Source organism: Nicotiana tabacum, chromosome 17 (genome assembly GCF_000715075.1).
Source record: "Nicotiana tabacum cultivar K326 chromosome 17, ASM71507v2, whole genome shotgun sequence".
NCBI classification, from domain to species: domain Eukaryota; kingdom Viridiplantae; phylum Streptophyta; class Magnoliopsida; order Solanales; family Solanaceae; genus Nicotiana; species Nicotiana tabacum.
In genome coordinates, this window is record NC_134096.1 from 110405042 (window position 1) to 110428092 (window position 23051).

The window sequence follows — 23051 nt, forward strand, 5'->3', positions numbered from 1 at the left end:
ATTACTCCATTCGAACCAAAAAAGAATGATAGCTTCGGATTTTGAATTTTGAATTGTTATAATTATTTTTCCAAATATTCTGTCCGAATTCATGGTAAGAGTTTGACTCTGAAAATTCCAACACTTGTTTAATTTGGTGACCCAGTTCAAATTACGAAGAACAAAAACCCAAAACCCCGCCCTCAATTCTCTCACACTTGAGCAGGCGCCACTGCGCAGCGACATACAGACAGCACAAAGACGCCATCCTGATATAGTAGCAGCCATGGAAACAGAGGAAACCCAACGAGTTCTTCCATTTCAGCTTCAGTTCGACAAACCCATTGCTTCGAATGTATTCACATATACTATTTTCTTTTTTAAAATGTATACTTATATAAGGTATGTAATGTAAACCTTCTTCTATTACGATTATTTTCAATTTTCTTCTGGGGGTGTATTTTTGCAGATTAAAATAGCTGAATGGAACCCAGAAAAAGATTTACTTGCTATGGTTACCCAAGACTCTAAGCTTCTTCTTCATCGTTTCAATTGGCAAAGGCTTTGGACTGTTTCCCCCGGTACCCCCCTTTTGCTTATACCTGTAATTTTTGGTTGTAACTAGTTGCCTGATGTATTAGTCGAAGTTCGTCAAATTGACGTAGTAAAAAGATTTCTTTTATTTTGTTGAGATAACACTGATTTAGTGTGCATATTAGAAATTGTGAATTGCTGCTATATCAAGTTAATTCAATAATAGATGTTTGATGGTTTGGCTGTTAGGACAATTTTATTGTGAGGGCGTGAAGACTCTTATTTGATATTTTCCTGATAAGAAGGGCAATAAGATTAATATTGCCATCATAATATCAACAGTGATCCTATTCCGGGATCATTTTGGCATGTTTCAGTGTCCAAGGTGTTAAGTTACAACATCAATTTCCTAATCTTGATCATCCACTAATGGGATTTTTATCTTTTAGGAAAGAACATAACATCCATATGTTGGCGTCCTGATGGAAAAGCAATTGCAGCTGGGCTTGAAGATGGCACCATTTCCTTGCATGATGTAGAAGTGAGTTTGGTGATACAAAGGTTGCTTTTCTTGGTGCAAAAATTTGTTAGTTTAATTCCATGAGTACTTCAAGAATCTGTTTAATCAAATATTGTGGCTGCCGAATTGAAGATATTTTACATTAGATGATCCTTATATCTATTTTCGGTTATTTTATTTCTTATACTTGTTAAAACAAAGAAAAAATAAGTTATGCCATGAGATAGCAAATAATTATCTGAATACTGTGAAAATAAAGCCCTTCCACTTTTTTTCAAACTTCTCTTGCTCAGTTTAGGATGTTGCTTTCATTTGTGATATTTGTGTCCTGTCACTATTGACTAGATACCTACTCCTGCTGTCTTTCCTGAAAGAAGTGATACAATCTTTTGTAATTTGGGATATAAACAATAGGTTCATCTTTTTCCTTTTTCAGAACTTACTAGTCTCTATGCACGTGTGTTGCACGTATATTTTTCGCTAATTATAAAGTGAAAATTCTTAAGAAAGAAAATTGACATGTGTTTATAAATTTTGTATATTGTATTGTTGTATAGTCTCGAACTTCTTGCAGGCTCCTAAAGTTTCTCATCAAATTTATGAAATAAATTTGCTATGTCATACAAAATACAAATAAGGCGAAAGTTTCATCACAAGGAGAATGATGAACTACAAAAGGCATTACCAATCAAGAAAATTAACAAGGGCATACTAATTTTAGCAACGGAAATAAATATGAACTTCTATCACCTAAACTAACTGAAATTATAATTCTGGCAAGTATAATCTAGAAGGTAATATACATGAAAACATATTAAAGAAAAGACATACCTTCAACTCCGATGTGATAAACCCAAAGATTCGATTATTCGCACGTGTGTCATGTTTTTTTGTTTTTTTTGGATGACCGAGAAATCCGTCTGGGGCCAATCCTTTGGACCAACCGCAGCCTTCGAAACTCGGTGGATAATGGGCCCGCCCCTCTACCCTTCTCCACTTAAATACCAGGCTTTGCTTTGCATGGTGTGGGGGCTTGAACCTGTGACCTAAGACACAAATCCACCACCCTTTGCCACTTGAGCTAGGCCCTGGGGGCGTGTCATGTTCTACTTCATACGCAATAATATCTGGAAAAAATATAGCCTAACTTTGATTTATTATAAAAATACATTGTGAATGAATAGATTTAATACGTTGTGAATGAATAGATTTAATAATGATGTTAACAGTTGAAATAATCAGTTGGTGAGTCTTGTTATAACACAACAATACACGTATTGAATTTAGAGAACATTGTCCAAAAGGATCTTTGTTATTGAACGTACTGAGCATTCATAAAATCTGCAATAACAATAAAACAGAAAAATATACAGTAACATCTAGTAATTCCAACCAATGCGCTTATTAGTTGTTTATTCTGATCTCAAATCCAACACCAAAAAGCGTCAGAATTGTGCTCCCCAGAGGCTTAACTATGACCATCATCATAATGGATAAGCAACAAATTAGCAAAGAACATCCATTTAAATCAAGTTCTAAATTTTCTGCAAAATCACGGAGGAAAAAATAACTCAAAATATGTCAATGATCAAACAACAAACGTGCAGCTGTATTTGAAGTCAATACAAGAGTTGGCAAGACACGAAATCCATACTTACGGAGAGTTGAGCGATTTGGAATTTGCATACTCCTAAGCTACAATAATTAGTTTAATTAGATGCCTATTTGATGAGAAGAATCCTAATGCTTTTGAATTCTAAGACAACTTTCCTGAGTTCAATTTCGTGTCTACTAGATGTAGAATACTCCTAAAGTATCTTGAATTCTAAGACAAGACTTTTTAATACGGTTTTGTACATCAGCATAATACTATTGTGAAGAGATAATTTTATTTTAGGAGGGCATAAAAGTTGATTAATATTTCGGGGATATTTTAGTCGTTCAACATTTTAGTGTTCTAATATTCGTGCTTTTATAATAATATAGATAGATTATTTTCCCCCATAAGCCTTGTAAATAATTTTAGTAAAGGAACATCACCACAAGGGTCCATTAAACATATCTTATAAGATACTGCATCTTTCAAGGATGTCCATAAAGCTTCTTTGAGGATCACATATGTAAATTCAATGTGCATTACTTGTTTTGGATTTTGACAGAATGAATACAATACTAGTTTATCTCTTGAGGATTATATTTGCTGAAGAACCTTAATCTACATTTTTTTTAGCTGCAAATTAGAGAAAACAAACTACTATGTTGAAACTGAGTTCTTTGCTAATAAAAACGTTATTTTCAAGGGCTTGGTTGATTTCATTAGGTTTAGGTTGAGTTGCAGGAATTTCATTTCGTATACTTGAGCCTTTATTACCCCTATCAATCAGAATATAGTTGGTTCATTCTCTTCTGTTTCTGTACATACCATTTTCTCATTGGGTGTTTCCTTGCAGAATGGGAAGCTGTTGCGAAGTATAAAATCCCACTCGACTGATGTTGTGTGTCTCCATTGGGAAGAGCATGGGAAAAAGGTTGTACTTCTTTTTCTTCCATTTTTTGACAGACTGCTTTTCCTTGGGTAACGGTAGTGTAAGTCTATTCAATCTTGATGCAAGTTGTTATTTATTGTGCAAGGAACATCAACAAGTTGAGGTCTGACTTTATTTGGACTTCCATTTGTGAACTAAGCTGCATTATTCCGATTCACCTCGAGTATAGGAAAATAGTTCCTAACTCGTAAAGATATCTAAAATTACAAGGCAAGGTGCCCTCTCTTTCTTGTCTTAACAAAATTCCTTCCTACAAAAGCAGCATTTAGCATCCACCTGGATATTTGCTTTATGCTCCATGATGAAGCTCGTCTTGATTTCTTTTCATCTCTTAGTAACTCTAAGAAACTTAAGAGTGGTTAAGATTTCTTGCTGGATTGAATTTCCCCTAGTATTATCTCAAGTTCCAAGATCAAACAACTTGTCTCGACTGTGTATAGTATTTGGCTGTTGGGGAACTGTATGTTTTGATATTTGTTATTTCTGTTGAGATGTTTGACTGTGATGAAAGCTGAAAAGATGTCATAGCATATTTTACAGTGTCTACAAGGGCCAATGGCCCAAAAAGATATACCACAGCTGCTATGCATATTTGTCATTCAGATGACTTGCAGACAGTTACTTCCCTTTTGTAGAACCTGGAACTTTATGCTATTGTACTAATTAGTCCAGATGGCTTCTACATATGTTTTTGTGCTTCACTTTCTGTGCTTTCTTAAATCTTGATATTTTTCTTTTACTTTTCCTGAGCTTGTAAATCTTATCTCTTGCAATTTAGGACAAGAATAGTAACACTTCCAGTTATGAAGATCGAACTTCACGGTTTTTTCCTCCTCCCCCTAGAGTTCCTAAGATGCCTGGACTAGTACCTGGGGATAGTGGCTTCATGGATGATGGAGAAGATTCTTTCCAGGAGCTATCAAATTCTTCACATCAAAGATATAACATTTTATGCAGCGGGGACATGGATGGAAGTATCTGCTTCAATATCTTTGGCATATTTCCAATAGGGACAGTTGTAAGTTGTTTGTTATCATTGGAGATGTTGGTGGTTTTTCTTTTTAGAACAATATTTTTATTTCACCTGTCTCTTTGACTAATTATCTTATACTTCCTTTCCTCTTGTGGATTTCTCGGACTTGCTCACAAGAACATACACAACCTTGTTGTCTCTAGTTCACTCTCAAGTAGCAATGCTGCTAGCCGACTTCTGAATGCTTCCATTTGTAAGGTATGTGTTCTTCACGGTCTTATAATCTCTTAGTAGCATAGGGATTGAAATATTCATGCTTTGTTCAATGATACTTTTTCCTACTTCCTGCTTATTCACATCGATATTTTATTTTAGTTTCCATTTAAATAATTCTATTGAATGGATACCGGGGAAAGAGTACAGTCACTATAGTAACAGAACAAAGTCTCAAACACCACGAAACAATAGTGATAGTGGTAAAAGTAGTGATAGTAATTTAAAAAGAAAAGTAGTGATAGTAAAAGATGCTTATGCAGAACCAGCTTTGGTTTCTCAAAACTTGACAGTATAAAACATTCCAAAAAATGATGACGTGTTTGACGATTAGTAATTGCCACTTCGGATGCGACTTGTGAGGGGAATTCTTCGCACAAATTGTGCCTAATCGTGCCTAAACCCTATTCATCAATTTCACTATGCATTTTCATGGTACGCACATTCAACAAGGAGCACTGCAAGTCTTATTCATAATATTTCTTGAAATTGAGGTGCTAGGAAGATATTCCTAGTCCACTGATTTATAATCTGTTCAGTTATGGTAAACTTAAGAGTAGAACTTAAGCTAGCTGATGCTTCTGGGTAACGAGTTGTGCTACTTAGCTTTACCATTCAAGAAAAGTACTGATGAACAATTCCGATGATAAGTTCCTGGTTGAATTCAACACTGAGACAAGGATAACTTGATTCTCTGAAGAGAAGGTAGTAAAAATGGTCAGAAATAAACTGAGAACAGGTTATGTGTTAGCATCAACATGAACTTTGTCAACTATTTTCTATTACGAGCATAGCAGAGGAGTATGTCTGATTCTTAACCTTTTTTTGCTGATATCTGTGTTCTTTTATGATGTCATTGAAGGTGGCCTTGTCTAAAGATCTTTGCCATTTAGTAGTTTTGTGCAATGGGGAGCTAATCACAGATGAGGTTGAACAAGGTGAAGGGCAGCATGGGTTACTTGGCTTTCACTGCTTAGTCCTCAACACTTCAATATTTTCAAAAAGGTAATTGTAAAACACAATTTTATGAATTTTCATATCCTGTTTTAAGATGTGAAAACAGTCTATTGCAGCAACCATCAAATGTTCTTTCTGAGACAATTGTCATATATGAATTACGATGAATTTGACTTTTGGCTTTTTGAGGAAATAGATAAAAGGGAATTGGAATATCGGAGATAAAAGAGATTGGAAAAGTTTGTTTTAAGATTATTGAATTTTTGAAAAAAAAAGGAAAAAATTGAAAATTTGACTGGGTAGAATGTAGCATATATGTGACACATTGTGTTTCTAAGGGTACTGCATGCTTAAATTTTTCCACTGTTCTCACGGTTTGTCATTGTTGAAGAAAGAGTAGGGTTCAGTAGTAAGTTTGTACAAGGAGCAAGACAGCCAGTTTGGTGAGATATGGAAGAAAAAAATAAAAACAATTTTTAGAGAGAGAGAGAGAGAGAGAGAGAGAGAGAGAGAGAGAGAGAGAGAGAGAGAGAGAGAGGGAGAGAGAGAGGCTAAGAGAGCTCTGTCAAGAAGCGACATTGCTGGTTTCATTGGCTACTTTGATTAGGCATAGGATTGGATTTCTTAAGTGGTCGAACTTACCTATACTCTTTCTCTGTTAAGTAGGTCAAGATTGGGTGTGTAGGGCCCGCATGAGATATGCTTCTGTTTTATGGCTCATGGCTCCAAGCAGAGTGGTTTATATACGTATAATAATATGGAGATTGGAGAATGTATCCTAGGTGATTTAGCCCTTAAACGAACCTGCTTGAATTGTGATTTGCTGTTTTGTTTTTTATTCGGCATGTATTTTAACTGATGTAACCAACCAACGCCAGGAAAACTGAACTTCACCAGGTAGCCCAACAGGCTTCCAACATTGAAGATCTGAGTGAAGTCGTCCGGACATCACTCTCAGTCATGTCTAAGATATGGTCTGATGCTATGCACACATTTCACGAGAAGTTCAATACTGTATCGACATTGATCATTGACCATGGTAATGGCTCAAAATTTAAAATTCAACCCTAATTGTTTCCTTCTCTTCTTTATTGATGTTAAACTTTTGTTTTCCATTTCTCCAAAGGACTTGACTCTACTCCTCAGGATGAGTTTCTAAGCCTTTTAGGTGGTGCCAGGGCCAGTCCTCCACTTCATCAGTTTTTAGAAAATTCTCTTGGTGAAGCGGTATGGCCTCTTCCACAGGAGCATTTAAAGTAGGAGAAGTGTTACTGGTTAAATTTTTATTTATTTAACTATTATTGCCAGGGTCTCAAGCGGGTAGCAAAGGCAGTTAATGGTGCTGGGAAAGAGCTTCAGCTAATTGTTCTTGATCATTTACAGGTGTCATTGACTTTTTACTATGTTTTAAGTTTGTGAAACGAAGATTTTTCACGGTGCCAGAACTACACGAAAAATTCATTTATCCTGTCTCTGATTCCATATTATTACTTGGAATTACTTTAAGATGATACCCATTCTAAAAGTGCCTTGGAGTCTCGTAGATTATCATGGTTTAACCAGTTTACACGGTTAACCAACTTTTATTGGCCTAGTATGTTTGGTTGCCTTTCTTTTTTCTTGAGAAACAGCTCAAAATCTGAATGCAATATTGTTTTTATTATAGTTGGCGATTTTTTTAAAAATCTGTTTGTCTGCTTTTTGGAGTAAAGGGTAACCATGTTGTATTTATATGTTGTGCCTGTCCCTGATGAATCGAAAAAAAGATTACTATTATTAGTTGATTTTAATGGGTAAAGTTTAACGGTAAATAATTATGCAAGGAGATGAGGCTATTTTGCTCTAGTTCTTTTTCTTTTTCAAAGAACTGATTCTACCTGCATTTAGAGAAGCTTCTATAACTGCTCTGAACAAAATGGAATCTATCTCCATTTACTCAACTTCGTTACTAATGGTGGTTGGTGATAATATTGTAATATCAATTAAGTAATATGTGTTTCTTAGTTATATTTACTTTTGTCAATTTCTTTGATGCGTTGAGAACTGAGCTCCTGTTTCCAGCCTGCTGCAGAAATTATTGGATTCAGAATTGGAGAACTGAGAGGGCTTTCAAAATGGCATGCACGATATAAAGGTATCGGCTTGGATGAAAAGTTGATGGATAATGCTACGGAAAGGGCTGGCATGTTACTTGTACAGGTTGAACGTTTTATGAGGGTTTTAGCTTCTGTTGTACAGCAGGTAATTGTTTATTTGTTAACTACTCCTTGTTGTACTATTTTCTAGAGTAGGAGCCTGCTTGTTACTTGTATTTAGCGCTATATTTCTTGTGGTTAAAAATCAGTTCTCATTTATTCTGCCAGTAAGGGACTATAATATGTTGTCTCGAGATTTCTGATTTTGCTTTTCAAGATAACGAGGATAAAATGTAATCTTTATAGCTTGAAATGTTTGTTACCCTCTTTGAAAAAGAAAATCACCAAAGCATGAAAATATTGAATGCTAGAATTGTGCCATTCTATATTTTTCTAGTCTAGATTTCAATCCTAATGATCCCATTGTACATAAATAGCATTTTGACAGACAAGGCTTTTTTTTTTACTGATTTATAAGTAATGCTGTAAATTCCAAAGTAGATCTTGATTGCCAAAACAGCCATCTTTATGTAGCTGTATAGATGTGTCTATGTTAGAGATGAATAAGAGGAGATTATTTTATCACCACAAGGATGGGCAGGAGTAAACTGCTAGCTTCATACCGAGAAGTTATCTTTAACTAGCATTATTATCCTCAACCATAATTTTCTTTTAAAGAGTCCTCAACATTTTGTATGTGTTTGCAAAACGTTCTTATTTCAATCAGCGGCCAACTTCCTAATGTCACTGAAGGGTAGTATGGGAAGACTGAAGAGCACTGAAAATCCCAGAAAATAACAGAACTATTATATATTTTAACTATCTATCTTCTTAATGCTTCTTAGCACCACCTCCAAGGTCTACTTTCCAATGTCATGAGCTTGGGGGTAGGCAAAGCTGCTGGACATGGGCTGGAGAGAAGTGAAAGGGGGCTGTGGATGAGGGCTAATGGTGGAGAAATTATATGGGATGGGCCTTGGGGAAGAGTGTGCTCAGCTTAGCTGTGGGGAGGGGGTAACTTCAGAGGAGTGGAAGAGGGTTTACAGTGACAAGGGGAGTTGCAACTGTGGCAGTGGCACATTGACAGTGAATTACCTGAAGAAGAAAGGGGTGCGAAGATGGATATTTGTTGGCTGGATAAAATTTTTTGGTTCATCTTTTTTAATTTTTATTTTTTAACTTTTATTTGGTAAGTTTCCTATCTTTTCTCTATGTACTATGTAGCATCAGAAATGAACTTAAATGGCTGGCAGCATGAGAAGACACATAGAGCATTGAAGCAGATTTGGTGAACCATATCTTTGTGCATATTCTGGACAATTTGGCTACAGAGAAATAGAGCTTGTTTGATGGGCAGAAAAATCATATTTCTAGAATAAAAAACTAAGTGTCTGCATAATTTCTTTTTTCGGTGTAAGAGTATTCTCACTGAAAGCATTGATCAATATATGGACTTTCTGGAATTGTTAGGGAGATGCTGTAACTGACTATATGGATATTCCCAGCCTTTTTATGTAACTTTTTGTTACCATGTATCTGATACTCAGTAATAAAGTTTTACCTTATCTAAGAAAAAATGAACTTAATAATGTTATTGGTGGTGTTAGAGGACTATATATAGAACAGAAATAACAAAATTGAGTACATTTCAAAGCTTTGTTGACATTTGTTCTCTTTTTGGTTATATCCATATATATTAACTGCTGAAGGACGCTTTAGGCCTTCTTGAAAGCTTTAGCTTCTCTGAGTTTGTAATTATTTATTCCTTTTCTCTTCTGATTATTATAGCGGTTCTAATTAGTCTTGTTTCCAGTTTTCAAATTTCTTCAGCTGGCTTTTGAAATCTGTGAAGATTCTAATGGCTGAACCAAGTGATCAGCTACCTTTTAATAGGTTTAACTTTCATACCGTCTCACTTGTTTCCACCATTTTTGAATTTTATATCAACTTATAAATGGAATCACTTGGATTTAATATTGAATGGTCTTTCCCTGTGCTTCTTTGTTTTGACAGTGAACTTGTTATTATATTCTTGAAGTTCCTATATGATCAAGATCCTGTAAGGCAGTTACTGGAGATTTCTGAGGGAGATAGCAGCGTTGAAGTAGACCTGTAAGATGTATTCCCGCCAAAAAGAAGTTTGTGCACGAGAAAAGTTATTATGTTTTATTCTCCATTATGGTTATGTTTTGTTTAAGTTTTAATCTTTATGTATCATGTATCATGTTTCTTTTCTTTTTGTTTTCCTGAAAACTCGTCTGCTCCCAGCATCACTTTCCTCGAACTTTAAGACCCCAGCCCAAGCCCATGGGGGGCAGAGAAAAATAACCAAAGCCTCACTGCAAATTTTTCCTTTTTCTTAAGGTGGAGTCGTTTAAACTCAATACTATACTGTACATGCATGGTGCATATTAGATTACTTGTGTGCCTGTGGGTTGACTGTGAATAGTCTATCTTGATTGAAAAAGTAGATCTATCCTGCGTAGTTGGTTTCTTTTCCATGAACATTGACTAAAAAAGCTCAGTTAAATCAAGGCACTTTGGAAATGGAATTGCAGTTATGGTTTTGGATGAGAAATGGAAGAGCCTGGGAATAGAAGTCGGTTTTTGGGGGGGGGGGAGCCATTACTCGAAACTCTTGAAGCTCAACTTTTTAACTGTTGGGATTCGTTTGAAGATCATTGCTTGTCAATTAGCAATGTTAAACTTTATTTTTTTGTGGATGATTTAGAAGCTATTATTCTCTTTCGAACTCACTCCGGAATCAGACTAAACTAGTTTAATCTACTTGTGTTTTCACATTTTTATTGTGTTGGGCCTATTTATCTCTTGAATAATTGGTGTAATTCTAAATGTTATGTTCTTTGTGAATAGGGAAATGATGCAAAGAATTAAACAACTAGCACATTTCGGAGGGTTTTCAGATTTAGAATATTTGAAAAGAACACTAGCAGAAGAATTTCAACAAATGGAGTCTTGGTGCGCCTTACTTCTCTTTCTTTTCTCTCTCCTAGATTTTGTGCATGATCTTTGTTAGCATCATTCTTGTGGCAGTGATGGCTGTTAAAGATCCCAACTGCCTGGGGCTTGGCACATATTTTTATTATTTATTTGTTTGTTATTTTTTCATGATCAAATATAGCCAGTACAGGTGTAGGGTGTATAATTTTTTGCTGAATTTATTGATGTTCCTATAGTGCCAACAAACCAAGAAATTGAAAAAGAATTGTTGGATGCTCTTGAATATATGCATCTCAGACCTAAGTTACTCAGCCTCGGGTGTGGGTATCCGCCACGGGTACGGATCCAAAGTTCGGATCCTTCATGATCTAAATTTTAGGATTTGAGGATACAAAACTAGGTAGGGGTGCGGGTGCGGGGATTTAGCAAAAAATAAATTAAAAATCTAAAAATATAGTTATAAAGATATGCATTATTATGAGACATTCTATGGAAAACTTACATGTAACTTGTGCCTTGTAGAGTGTAGTAACTGAGTCTTTTATTTTTCAAGTCGTAGGCAGGCATGTAGACACTCTCCAAAATGGCACGATTCATCAATTTTCCAACAACTCGCACAACAAAGTATTAAAATAAGATATTATAAATTTATTGAAATATAACAAATAAAAGTTAAAAAGAGCTTTAGAGATATAAAACAAATGAAATATACCTTTAGAAGTTAGAACTTAGAACTAAATAGACTAACAGAGAATCACAAGTCAAAAGTTTTAAATAATTAACTAGTCAAATTAAGTTAGTCTGACACAAATTGCAAGTTCACAAGTTCATAGACCAAAAATAAGTACATAACATGCACATTTAAACTAAGCTAGACTTGTCACTTGAGGCATTGTACATGAGTACATTCTATTCAAAGGTCATCTTCCTCAATGTCAACTTCTTGCAAATCTTCAACTTTCTCTTCAAAGAAGACTCCTTCTAGTTGAGGTTCGTCTATTGACAATTCAACTAGATCATTGATACTTTCATCAATATTAAAATGATCTCCGCCTAAAACAACACCAAAATGAATTTAGAAGATTGTAAAAGGAACTTATCATGCTAAAATAATTACTCAAGAAATATCAAATGATGGATACATGTATATACGTAAATCCTAATATTTGCTTAGACCACTTGTATATTTTTTCTTTTTTTGAGAGAGCAAGCGAAGATTATAATGGACAAAAACTAAATCTTCGGCTCTAGAAGTAGCTAGCTTGTTTCTCTTGATGCTATGAGTCAATGAAAAAGTACTCCAATTCCTTTCTCAACAAGATGAAGAAGCCGGATGGGAAAGCAATTTGTAAGCCAAATTTTGTAAAAGTGGGGCATTTACACCATGGTTAGCCCACCAAAATAGAGACTCCTCATACCCCATAACATCAAGCACATGAGGCTTACCAAAGTAACCATTCCCACAACAAAATGCCCCATACTCCAAAGAAGCTTGCTTTAAATCATTTGGATCCTTGAAATATCTTTGAAAGCATTTGACCCTATTTTGCGAAATCTCAATATCTTTATTATGAGTAAGTCTTCTTATCCCACCTTTAAGCTACGACTCATGATATGATAGTATTTCGGAACCAATGAATGTGTGTCATACAATGCAACAGAGTATTACTCTTATTCCACCTAGCCACAAGAATTCCTTGAATTGTATCAAAAAAATTCGATTGGCCAGTAATTAGATCTTTCCTCTCATGCTCAAATACAATCGCCTTCACCTTTTCAATCATTGTATCCCATATATCGTAAATAAGGTGCAATTTTGGACAATCAAGGTCGCACTTCTAAGCATGTATACAATTGTTTCAATACACTTCAAAAAGTATTCAATAGTATCCCACCATTCATCATCCATCACAAGAGATTTTATTTCACTCGCTTTAGCTTCAATTACTTTATCTCCCTTTTAATTCTTCCATTCGTCATCCATCACCATTTTTTCCAATGACGATTTAACTTTATGAATACGAGAAGTCATAATAATATGGGAAGCAAATCTTGTTTCTACAAGTTTTAACAAAGATAACTCTGAATGCTTTTGGAAAATAGCATGCGCCATGTCGTGATTCACCACAAAATTCTTTAAGCTACTCACTTGACCAATCAACTTTAATACTCATTTGCTATTATTAAAGTGAATTGATTTTTCTGAAGGCTTATACATACTTTTCAAAGCAAGATTTAAAGAATGAACGACACATGGTGTCCAAAATATGTGCGAAAAAGTTTGCTCAACAATAGAACCGGCAAGCTTCATATTACCTGCATTATCAATAACTTGGACAACGTTTTTTGCTTCGACATCTTCTATGGCTTTAATAAATAACTTGGCAATATATTCACCATCCTTAATAATCCCGCTTGAATTGATTGATTTCAAGAATATTGGTCCGTCACTAGATGCTCCCATTATATTTATCAATGGTTGCCTTTTAATATCCGACCACCCGTCCGAACAAATCGACAATCCTTTTCTTTTCCGTGTATCTTTAATAGGTTGTAGTTTTCTATCTAGATGAGCCTTTTCTTGGGCCAAAAGAGTTGTTTTTAACCTATTAAAAGTTGGCGGAACATAACCAGGTAAAGAATTCGTTGCCAAAACTCTGTATAAGTTTTGAAGTAAGGAGAAGTTGCAAAGTTAAATGATAAACCTGATGCGTAGAACATACAAGCCACCAACTTGTCGGCAGTGTTTCTGTTACAAATATTAGAAGATTTCTCCGGTGCTCCACCATTTGAACCTTTTCTTTTTTTCGGTTGTGATAAATATGAGCCTTCCGATTAAGATACATAATCTACCTTTTTTCTTGCATTCAGTTGTGCATCTAATTTTTTCTTTTCAGCTTCTTAATTCTCCATCTTCAATGTTGCACATACTTATGAAGTATGTAAAGATTACTCATGAAGTATGTGCAACATTGATGAAGATGAAGAAGCTGAAAAGAAAAAATCAGATGCACAACTGAATGCAAGAAAAAAGGCAGATTATGTATCTCTACCGGAAGGCTCAGTTTTATCACAGCCGAAAAAAAGAAAATGTTCAAATGGTGGAGCATTGGAGAAATCTTTCAACATTTGTTACAGAAACACTGCCGACAAGTTGGCGGCTCATATGTTCTACGCATCAGGTTTATCATTTAACCTTGCAACTTCTTCTTACTTTAAAAAGTTTTTGGCAGCGAAAGTTTTACTTGGTTATGTTCCGCCAACTTTTAATAGATTAAGAACAACTCTTTGGCCCAAGAAAATGCTCATATAGATTGAAAACTACAACCTATTAAAGATACATAGAAAAGGATTATCGATTTGTTGAGATATTATAAGGCGACTATTGATAAATATAATGGGAGCATCTAGTGGCGGGTCAATATTCTTGAAATCAATTCAAGTGAGATTATTAAGGATGGTGAATACATTGCTAAGTTGTTTATTAAAGCCATAAAAGATGTCGATGCAAAAAATGTTGTCCAAGTTATCACTGATAATGCAGGTAATATGAAGCTTGCCGGTTCTATTGTTGAGAAAACTTTTCCGCACATATTTTGGACACCATGTGTCATTCATTGTTTAAATCTTGCTTTAAAAAGTATGTGTCAATCTTCAGAAAAATCAACTCACTTTAATAATTGCAAATGGATATTAAAGTTGATTGCTCAAGTGAATAGATTAAAGAATTTTGTGGTGAATCACGGCATGGCGCATGCCATTTTCCAAAACCATTCTGAGTTATCTTTGTTGAAAGTTACGGAAAGAAGATTTGCTTCCCATATTATTATGACTTCTTGTACTCATAAAGTTAAATTGTCATTGGAAAAAATGGTGATGGAAGAATTATAAGGGAGATAAAGCAATTGAAGTTAAAGCGCGTGAAATAAAATCTCTTGTGATTGAATGGTGGGATACTTTTTGAAGTGTACGGAACCAATTGTATCCACGCTTAGAAGTGCGACCTTGATTGTCCAAAATTGCACCTTATTTACGACATGTGGGATACAATAATTGAAAAGGGGACTTTATTTGAGCATGATGAGAAAGATCTTATTACCGGCCAATCAAATTTTTTTGATACAAATCTTGTGGCTAGGTGGAAGAAAAGTAATACTCCGTTGCATTGTATGACACATTCATTGGTTCCAAAATACTATCATGAGTCGTGGCTTAAAGGTGAAAGCAATAACTTGCTCCTAATGAAGATATAGAGATTTCACAAAATAGGCTCAAAGAGATTTCAAGGATCCAAATGATTTAAAGCAAATGTTTTTGGAGTATGGGGCAATTTGTTGTGGGAAAGGTTACTTTGGTGAGCCTCATGTGCTTGATGTTATGGGGTATGTGGAGCTCTATTTTGGTGGGCTAACCATGGTGTAAATGCTCCACTTTTACAAAGTTTGGCTTACAAATTGCTTTCCCAACCAGCTTCATCTTGTTGCGAAAGGAATTGGAGTACTTTTTCATTGACTCATAACATCAAGAGAAATAAGCTAGCTACTTCTAGAGCCGAAGATTTAGTTTTTGTCCATTATAATCTTCGCTTGCTCTCTCGAAGAAAGGAAAAATATACAAGTAGTCCAAGTATATATTGGGATTTAGGTATATATACATATCCATCATTTGATATTTCTTGAGTAATTGTTTTAGTATGATACGTTCCTTTCACAATCTTCTAAATTCATTTTGGTATTGTTTTAGGGGAGATCATTTTAATATTGATGAAAGTACCAATGATCTAGTTGAATTGTCAATAGACGAACCTCAACTAGAAGGAGTCTTAGAGGAAGTTGAAGATTGCAAGAAGATGACTTTTGAATAGAATGTACTCAAGCGACAAGTCTAACTTAGTTTAAATGTGCATGTTATACTTATTTTTGGTCTATGAACTTGCAATTTGTGTAAGACTTTCTTGTGGTCATTTGACTAGCTAATTATTTAAAACTTGTGATTCTCTGTTAGTCTATTTAGTTCTAACTTTTAAAGGTTTGTTTTATATCTCTTTTTAACTTTTATTTGTTATATTTCAATAAGTTTATAGTATCTTATTTTAATACTTTGTTGTGCGAGTTGTAGGAAAATTTGATATTTTGAGATTGTCTACATGCCTGCCTACGACTTAAAAAATAAAAGACTCGGTTACCACAAATTACATGTATGTTTTCCATATAATGTCTCATAATTATGTACATCTTTGTAGCTATATTTTTTGATGAATCCTAGTATTTAGATCATGAAGTACCCGTGTCGGACACCCACACATGGGTCCAAGTAACTTAGCTTGAAGGCGTTTCCTTTTGTTCAATGACTAAACGAATTTGTGTTGTTTCCTTGTTCAAATGGTTAATCTGATTTCTGAATTGCAGTTTCAAAGGTGCTTTTGAGATGCCATTTTCTACTATTTCGGGAAAACTACTTTGTGAGGATCTGCTGCCACTTTTTCCTATTGCATCCTCTTCAAAACTAAAGCCTTACAAGGTTCCTGCATCAGTATCTTACAATGAGGTACTTGTCCGGTCTTCCTAAGATCCTTATTTTTTCCTTTTCTCTATTTAGTAGGCGTTTGGACATAAGAATTGTAAAATTCCGGAAAAAGATGAAAGAAAAATTTCAAGTGAAAATGGTACTTGAAAGTTAGAGTTGTGCTTGGACATGAATACAATTTTGGATTGTTTTTGTGAGTGATTTGAAGTGAATTTTGAAAACAGCCTTTTTGAGTTTTTCAAATTTTCGAATTTTTTTTTGAAATTCATCTTCAACTGAAAATTGAAAATTTCATGGCCAAAAAATGATTTCGAAAAAAATTGTATGGCCAAACGGCCCCTTAGTGTAATTAGGTTATTTGGTATTAAAAACCAAATCTTTAAGAAAACTTCCAACTCGGAAGGGATGTTTTGGAACGAATGATTTGCTCTCAGCTCTTTGTGTAATAATAACTCATGAAAATTTGGTGGAGCTTCAAAAAGACTTCATCAAGGTTTGGATATGTCGTGGTCCAAAATGGCTAAAACAATGTTGATAAAATTATGATAATCGTTGTCTGATTCTCATTAAAGAGTTCTGAAACTTAATTTCACTGTAGGTGTATCCTAACCGTCGAATTGCTTTTGTTATACCTGATTATTCTTGGAGCTGTTGAAAGTTGGTAATTTCTCATCCCTTCCATTTGTCAGGACATTTTGCATGAGTATTCAGAGAGTGAAATACATCAACAGGCACTCACTGGGTACATATCCTTCAAATTGCCAGATGATTGTTTCTCAATCGCAAACTGCATTGGTATTGTCAGGGGCCTTACACATGATTTAGGCAAACTAGAGGGCATATCGGATCCAGTAGAAGCAGCCCTCTTATGTATTCCTGATGGATATCACTGTATTGACCTCTCACTTTATAAAGTAAGCGAAAAATTGTCACCTGGTATTAATTTTGTGGACCTACAAGTTTTCTACCCTTCAACTGCCATATAACATGTCACCATTCAAAGCAGGAGGGTCAAATTGTTTTACTGTTAGATGAAACTGCAACCACTTCTGAGAGCTCTGGAAATGCGTACATGATGATTCTACAAGCCGGTGACCTCCCATTTGTATCACTTTCAAAATCTAACACTCTCAATTCTTGGAAACTTCACGAACTTCAGGTATATGACATCATCACTCCACCACATATTTGCATAAATTTCTTGGACACTCTGTATCCTATGGCATACATTCTATTTTATGATCTTGGTTGGACTAATTTTGTCCAGTTTACACCATTGCATGGCATCACTGAATTTGAAATAGGTAAAGAAGTATCTTTACATGCTACATACTACACAGTTTGTTTATCCGAACATCAGAACTAAGTGCTCTGATGCTTTTCCCCTAATTTTGTGTTGATTTCAACGTGATGATCAGCTTTCTTAGATGCCTTATCTTTTCCCATTGATAGTTGTGATAAACAAGGTATGGAAGAATCAAAGTTGGTGTTTTATTCCATGAAGTGATACATATATATACATGTACATAGGATCTTAACTATGGAAAAAGTATAAGGAAAATCCTAAAAATCTGCTATCAAATCTCAATACTTATTCTATCTATGTATAGTACAAGTAATCTGTCTACATTCATTCTTTATGTCTACATTCATTCTTTAACACTCTCCCTCAAGGTGGAGCATAGATATTGATCATGCCCAGCTTGTTGCAAAGATGATTAACTCGAATTTCATTTAACACCTTTGTGAATAAATCAGCCAACTGCTCGTCTTCACGTAACTAGTAGAAATCAAGTTTTCCTTAATCTTCTCACGAATAAAGTGACAGTCAACTTCAATATGTTTTGTCCTTTCATGATACACCGGATTTATGAAGAGCGGCTTGATTATCACACCAAAGTTTTGCTGGTGTAGTATATTTTATCCCAATTTAAGTGAGAAGGTGATGTATCCACATAACCTCACACGTAGTCTGTGCCATAGCCCTGTATTCGGATTCTGCACTGGATCGAGATACAATATTTTGTTTCTTACTTCTTCATGATACCAGGTTTCCACCCACAAAGACACAATAGCCGGTAGTACACCTTTTATCAATTTTGGATCCAGCCCAATCCGCATCTGCGAAACACTCAATGTGAGAATGCCCACGATTGTTGTATAATATGCCAAGTCCAGGGGCTCCTTTTAAGTGACATAGAATCTGTTCCAGTGCTGCCCAATGTTTGACCGTAGGAGCGGACATAAACTGGCTAACAACACTTACAGCCACTTACAGCAAAAGCAATATCTGGACGAGTCACAGTGAGATAGTTTAATCTCCCAACCAACCTCCTGTATCTACCTGGATCATTAAATGGATCGCCATCGTCTTTCATAAGATGCAAATTAGGAACCACTGGAGTACTGCAAGGCTTGGCAGCCAACTTACCAGTTTCTGCCAGTAAGTTAAGAATATACTTTCTCTGAGATCTTCTTGCATCTATTTACTTCTACTCCCAAGAAATATTTCAGTTGTCCCAAGTCTTTCGTATGAAACTTAGTATACATGAAAGACTTGAGAGAAAGATTCCTGCATAATCATTTCCTGTAATAACAATGTCATCAACATATACAACCAGGAGAATAGATCCAGCTGTTGATTGCCGGTAGAAGACTGAATGATCACATTTGCTCTTTTTCAGCCCAAATTCTTGAACTACCTCACTAAATTTTCCAAACCAAGCCCGGGGACTCTGCTTCAAGCCATATAAGGACTTCTTCAAATGACAGACCTTCCCATACTCCCTCTCAGCAACAAAACCAGTTGATTGCTCCATATACACCTCTTCATGAAGATCACCATGAAGAAAGGCATTCTTAATGTCCAATTGATGCAAAGGCCAATTCTCAGAAGTTGCTAGAGAAATGAACAAGCGGACAGAAGTAAGTTTGGCAACCGGAGAGAAGATGTCTGAATAATCCACTCCATAAGTCTGAGCATACCCTTTGGCCACAAGTCTGGCCTTAAGTCTCGCTACAAAACCATCTGGATTAACTTTGACCGTAAAGACCCATTTGCATCCCACTCCTTTCTTTCCACTTGGTAAATTAGCTAAATCCCAAGTATGGTTTTCCTCTAAGGCATGTATTTCCTCAAGCATGGCTTCAGACCATCCAGGATGATTCAAAGCCTTTTTCACCGTTTTGGGTATAGAAATAGAGTCTAGAGACGCAATCAAAGATCTAGACGCAGGGGATAAGTGATCGTAGGAAACAAAATTAGCAATAGAATATGTGGATTTGCAAGTACGTGTACCTTTGCGTAAAGCAATGGGAAGGTCAAGGTCTTCTGGAGGATCAGGCGGAAGAGGATCAGATGACGAAGGAACTGATGCAGAACCTATATCATTTGTCTCTCGCCTCCGCGAGTAAACTTGAACAATTGGTGGTCTTGCTAACACAGTTGGAGTAGGTGATGAAGGCACAATAGTCGATAGGTGCTCGATAGAAGAGCTAGGAGATTGAGAAACATCATCTGATTGTTCAGTCAAAGTACGAATAACTTTATATACTAGCCACTCATCTTCCTCCCCCTGACTTGTAGAGACGGGAGGTGCATAGAAGAATGGTTTAGTCTCTGAAAATACTACATCAGTTGACACCAGATATTTGCCAAGTTTAGTAGAATAACACCGATATCCCTTCTGAAGGCGAGAATAACCAAGAAAAACACACTTCAATGCCTTGGGATCCAACTTGGTAACAGATGGTCGAACATTTGGAACATAACATGTGCTTCCAAACACCTTAGGTTCCACGGGAAATAATGACTTATTTGGAAAAAGAATATTGCCACCAAGCACAGTAGATGGCATGCGATTAATCAAAAAGCAAGTCGTGGAGACCGCATCAGCCCAGAAATGTTTAGGAACCTTCATTTGGAACAAAAGTGCCTGAGCTGTCTCAAGTAGATACCTATTCTTCCTCTCAGCAATTCCATTTTGAGAGGGTGTATCAACACATGAAGACTGATGTAGTACACCATGTTGTCTTATGTAGGACCGAAATAACTCTGACATGTATTCTTTAGCGTTATCACTCCTTAGAATATGCACCAAAGCATTGAATTGAGTTTTGACTTCAGCACAAAAGGCAGAAAAGTGAGTAAACACTTCAGAGCGACTCTTCATAAAATAAATCCAAGTCATCCGGGAAAAATCATCTACAAAAGTGACAAAATACTTATGCTCGATTTTAGAAACAATAGGACATGGTTCCCAAACATCAGAATGAACTAACTCAAAAGCTGACTCAGCTCGCTTATTAACCCGTGGACCTAACGAGATACGATGATGTTTTGCAAATCGACATGACTCACAATCCAATGAAGAAATATTCTGTAACTGAGGACAGAGCTTCTTCAACAAAGGCAGAGAGGGATGCCCCAATCGACAATGTGCTTCAAAAGGAGACACGATACTGGAGCATGCAATAGACTGTGGCTCCCATTCATCAAAGATATAGAGATCACCAGATAAATACCCTTTACCAATAATTTGCTTCGTCGTAAGATCAAGAAACAAACAATGATTGGGAAAGAACGGTACAGAGCAATTAAGGTCTTTAGTGATTTTACTAACAGAAATCAAATTAAAGGCCAAGTTTGGTAGACTTAATACAGATGACAGAGTAATAGAGGAAGTTGGTTTAATAGTTCCAGATCCAATACTGCTACATGTTGTTCCATCAGCTACAGTAACTGAAGAGGTTGCTTTGTGTGATCGAAAGCTAGAAAAAATATTTGGATTACCTGTCATGTGATTTGTGGCACCTGAATCAAATCGCCCATTTATTTGAAGAGGTGGTAAGACATGTCTTATCTGACCCAGCAAAAGCAGTAACTGAAGAAGATTTCTTCATTGATTTATGATATTGAAGGAACTCAAGAAACTCATCCGAGACCAAGATTGTTGGACTAGGAGTTGTAGCACTATTTCCTCCTTGCTTATTTTTTATAGTCATTCTATATTTCTAACTAATAAAACTCACGAAATATATTCAAGAATAGATTAACTAAGTTCCAAACAGATAGTCAATAAAGATATACTCCACCAGAAATATGACCAAACCAAAGAACCAATGATGCACCAACAAATCACACAAACCAGTAATATACTCCACCAGAAAATATAACCAAGAATAATGAAGTATATTCCATCACTAAAAGAATTTAGAAATACCAGATTATCTTCAGACTCCAAATAGGTAGGTAGTTGCGAAGGACCAAATCAAGATGGAAGAAACAAAGTTTAGATGGAAATCAGTAACCTGGGACTTTCGGATGAGATTGTTAATGAGCAGCACTTCTGGGAGCAAGAAAGCCTTCTCAAATCGTGGTCAGTTCGAGTAGAAACCACCAGACACGCTGAAAATAACGACGTGACCTAGGAACAGTGAACCAAGTCTCCAACCGATCTCTCACGCGCCATCGGGGCAGATTATGTCAGAATTCCTTTACCGGTGCGTCGGCTTCACAAACAATGAATCCGGCCACCGGATTCTGGAAACACGTATATCAAAAGGATTGATGGTGAGAGTTACTTCGCCAGACCAAAGGACTCTCCTAAAACCAGTCAAGTTCCAGTGAGACCGTTTATTTCTCGGCCAGATTTCAAACCGAACACCGGCTCTGATACCATGTGATAAACAAGGTATGGAAGAATCAAAGTTGGTGTTTTATTCCATGAAGTGATACATGTACATAGGATCCTAACTGTGGAAAGAAGTAAAAGGAAAATCCTAAAAATCTGCTATCAAATCTCAATACTTATTTTATCTATGTATAGTACAAGTAATCTGTCTACATTCATTCTTTAACAATAGTCATGTTGACTTTTAATCTGCATGATTATCTAGGATTCTGCTATATACCTGCAACTGGAGAGTGAAAAGGCTCGAAGTATTCCACATTCTGTGGTTCCTCCCCTGGCAGTCAGTGGTGAGTGGTTCGCTATCTTTGTACTATTCGGGTTCCAAATGTTGGTAGTATATAGGAAGTCTTTATAGAGGCTAACCCATTCATGAGAAATAGCCAATAAAAATCTGGGTTTAAAATGATTCATGCAGATACGAATGATGTTATCTTTTAACAATTCTCATACAATACGGATGACAATTGCTAGACACTAAACTCATTGCGAATTTTGTTTGGATATCCTAGTAAGTGATTTGACATTTCAATATGAATTTCTTTGTCAGCATCAAGAGGTGTAGCTTGTGTTTTTGCTGCAAGAAAGCGCGCTTTAGTTTACATCTTGGATGAAGATGAAGATGAAGTCTCTGATACAGAGTGACAGTCAGTACCTTCTGCTTACTGACTCTTCTGCCCCATCTATCGATATTGGTCAGATAAGGCAGTGTTTTTTAAGCTTAAATGTAGATTCCCTGTAGGTGTAGTTCTTGTTGTATCCCTCGTAATTGTTTTTGGATTTTTTTCTTGAGAAAATCATGATTTTGTAGGATTACAACAGAGTCACAGAGATAACTTCGGTTTAGTAAGAAAATGGATCTCAACTTACTTGGCATATTGTTTGTCATTTTGGGGCTCGACGTCTTAGGAATAACGATACACATCCATTTTTAAGCATCTCGTAATTAAACAGTTG

At 35.9% G+C, this 23051-nt stretch overlaps 1 protein-coding gene across 1 annotated transcript; it reads left to right on the forward strand.

Moving 5' to 3' along the window:
• Positions 1–113: 113 nt before the first annotated feature.
• Positions 114–22969, forward strand: LOC107771175 (anaphase-promoting complex subunit 4). The gene is made up of 19 exons (XM_016590504.2): positions 114–334; positions 449–560; positions 963–1054; positions 3484–3561; positions 4358–4597; positions 4730–4810; positions 5688–5830; positions 6661–6821; positions 6909–7009; positions 7091–7165; positions 7844–8023; positions 9731–9810; positions 9931–10029; positions 10792–10896; positions 16287–16425; positions 17094–17318; positions 17411–17563; positions 22303–22384; positions 22645–22969. Exons 1-19 carry the CDS (start codon positions 266–268, stop codon positions 22737–22739), a joined length of 2310 nt encoding a protein of 769 aa, XP_016445990.2. The 5' UTR covers positions 114–265; the 3' UTR covers positions 22740–22969.
• The last annotated feature ends 82 nt before the right edge of the window (positions 22970–23051 follow it).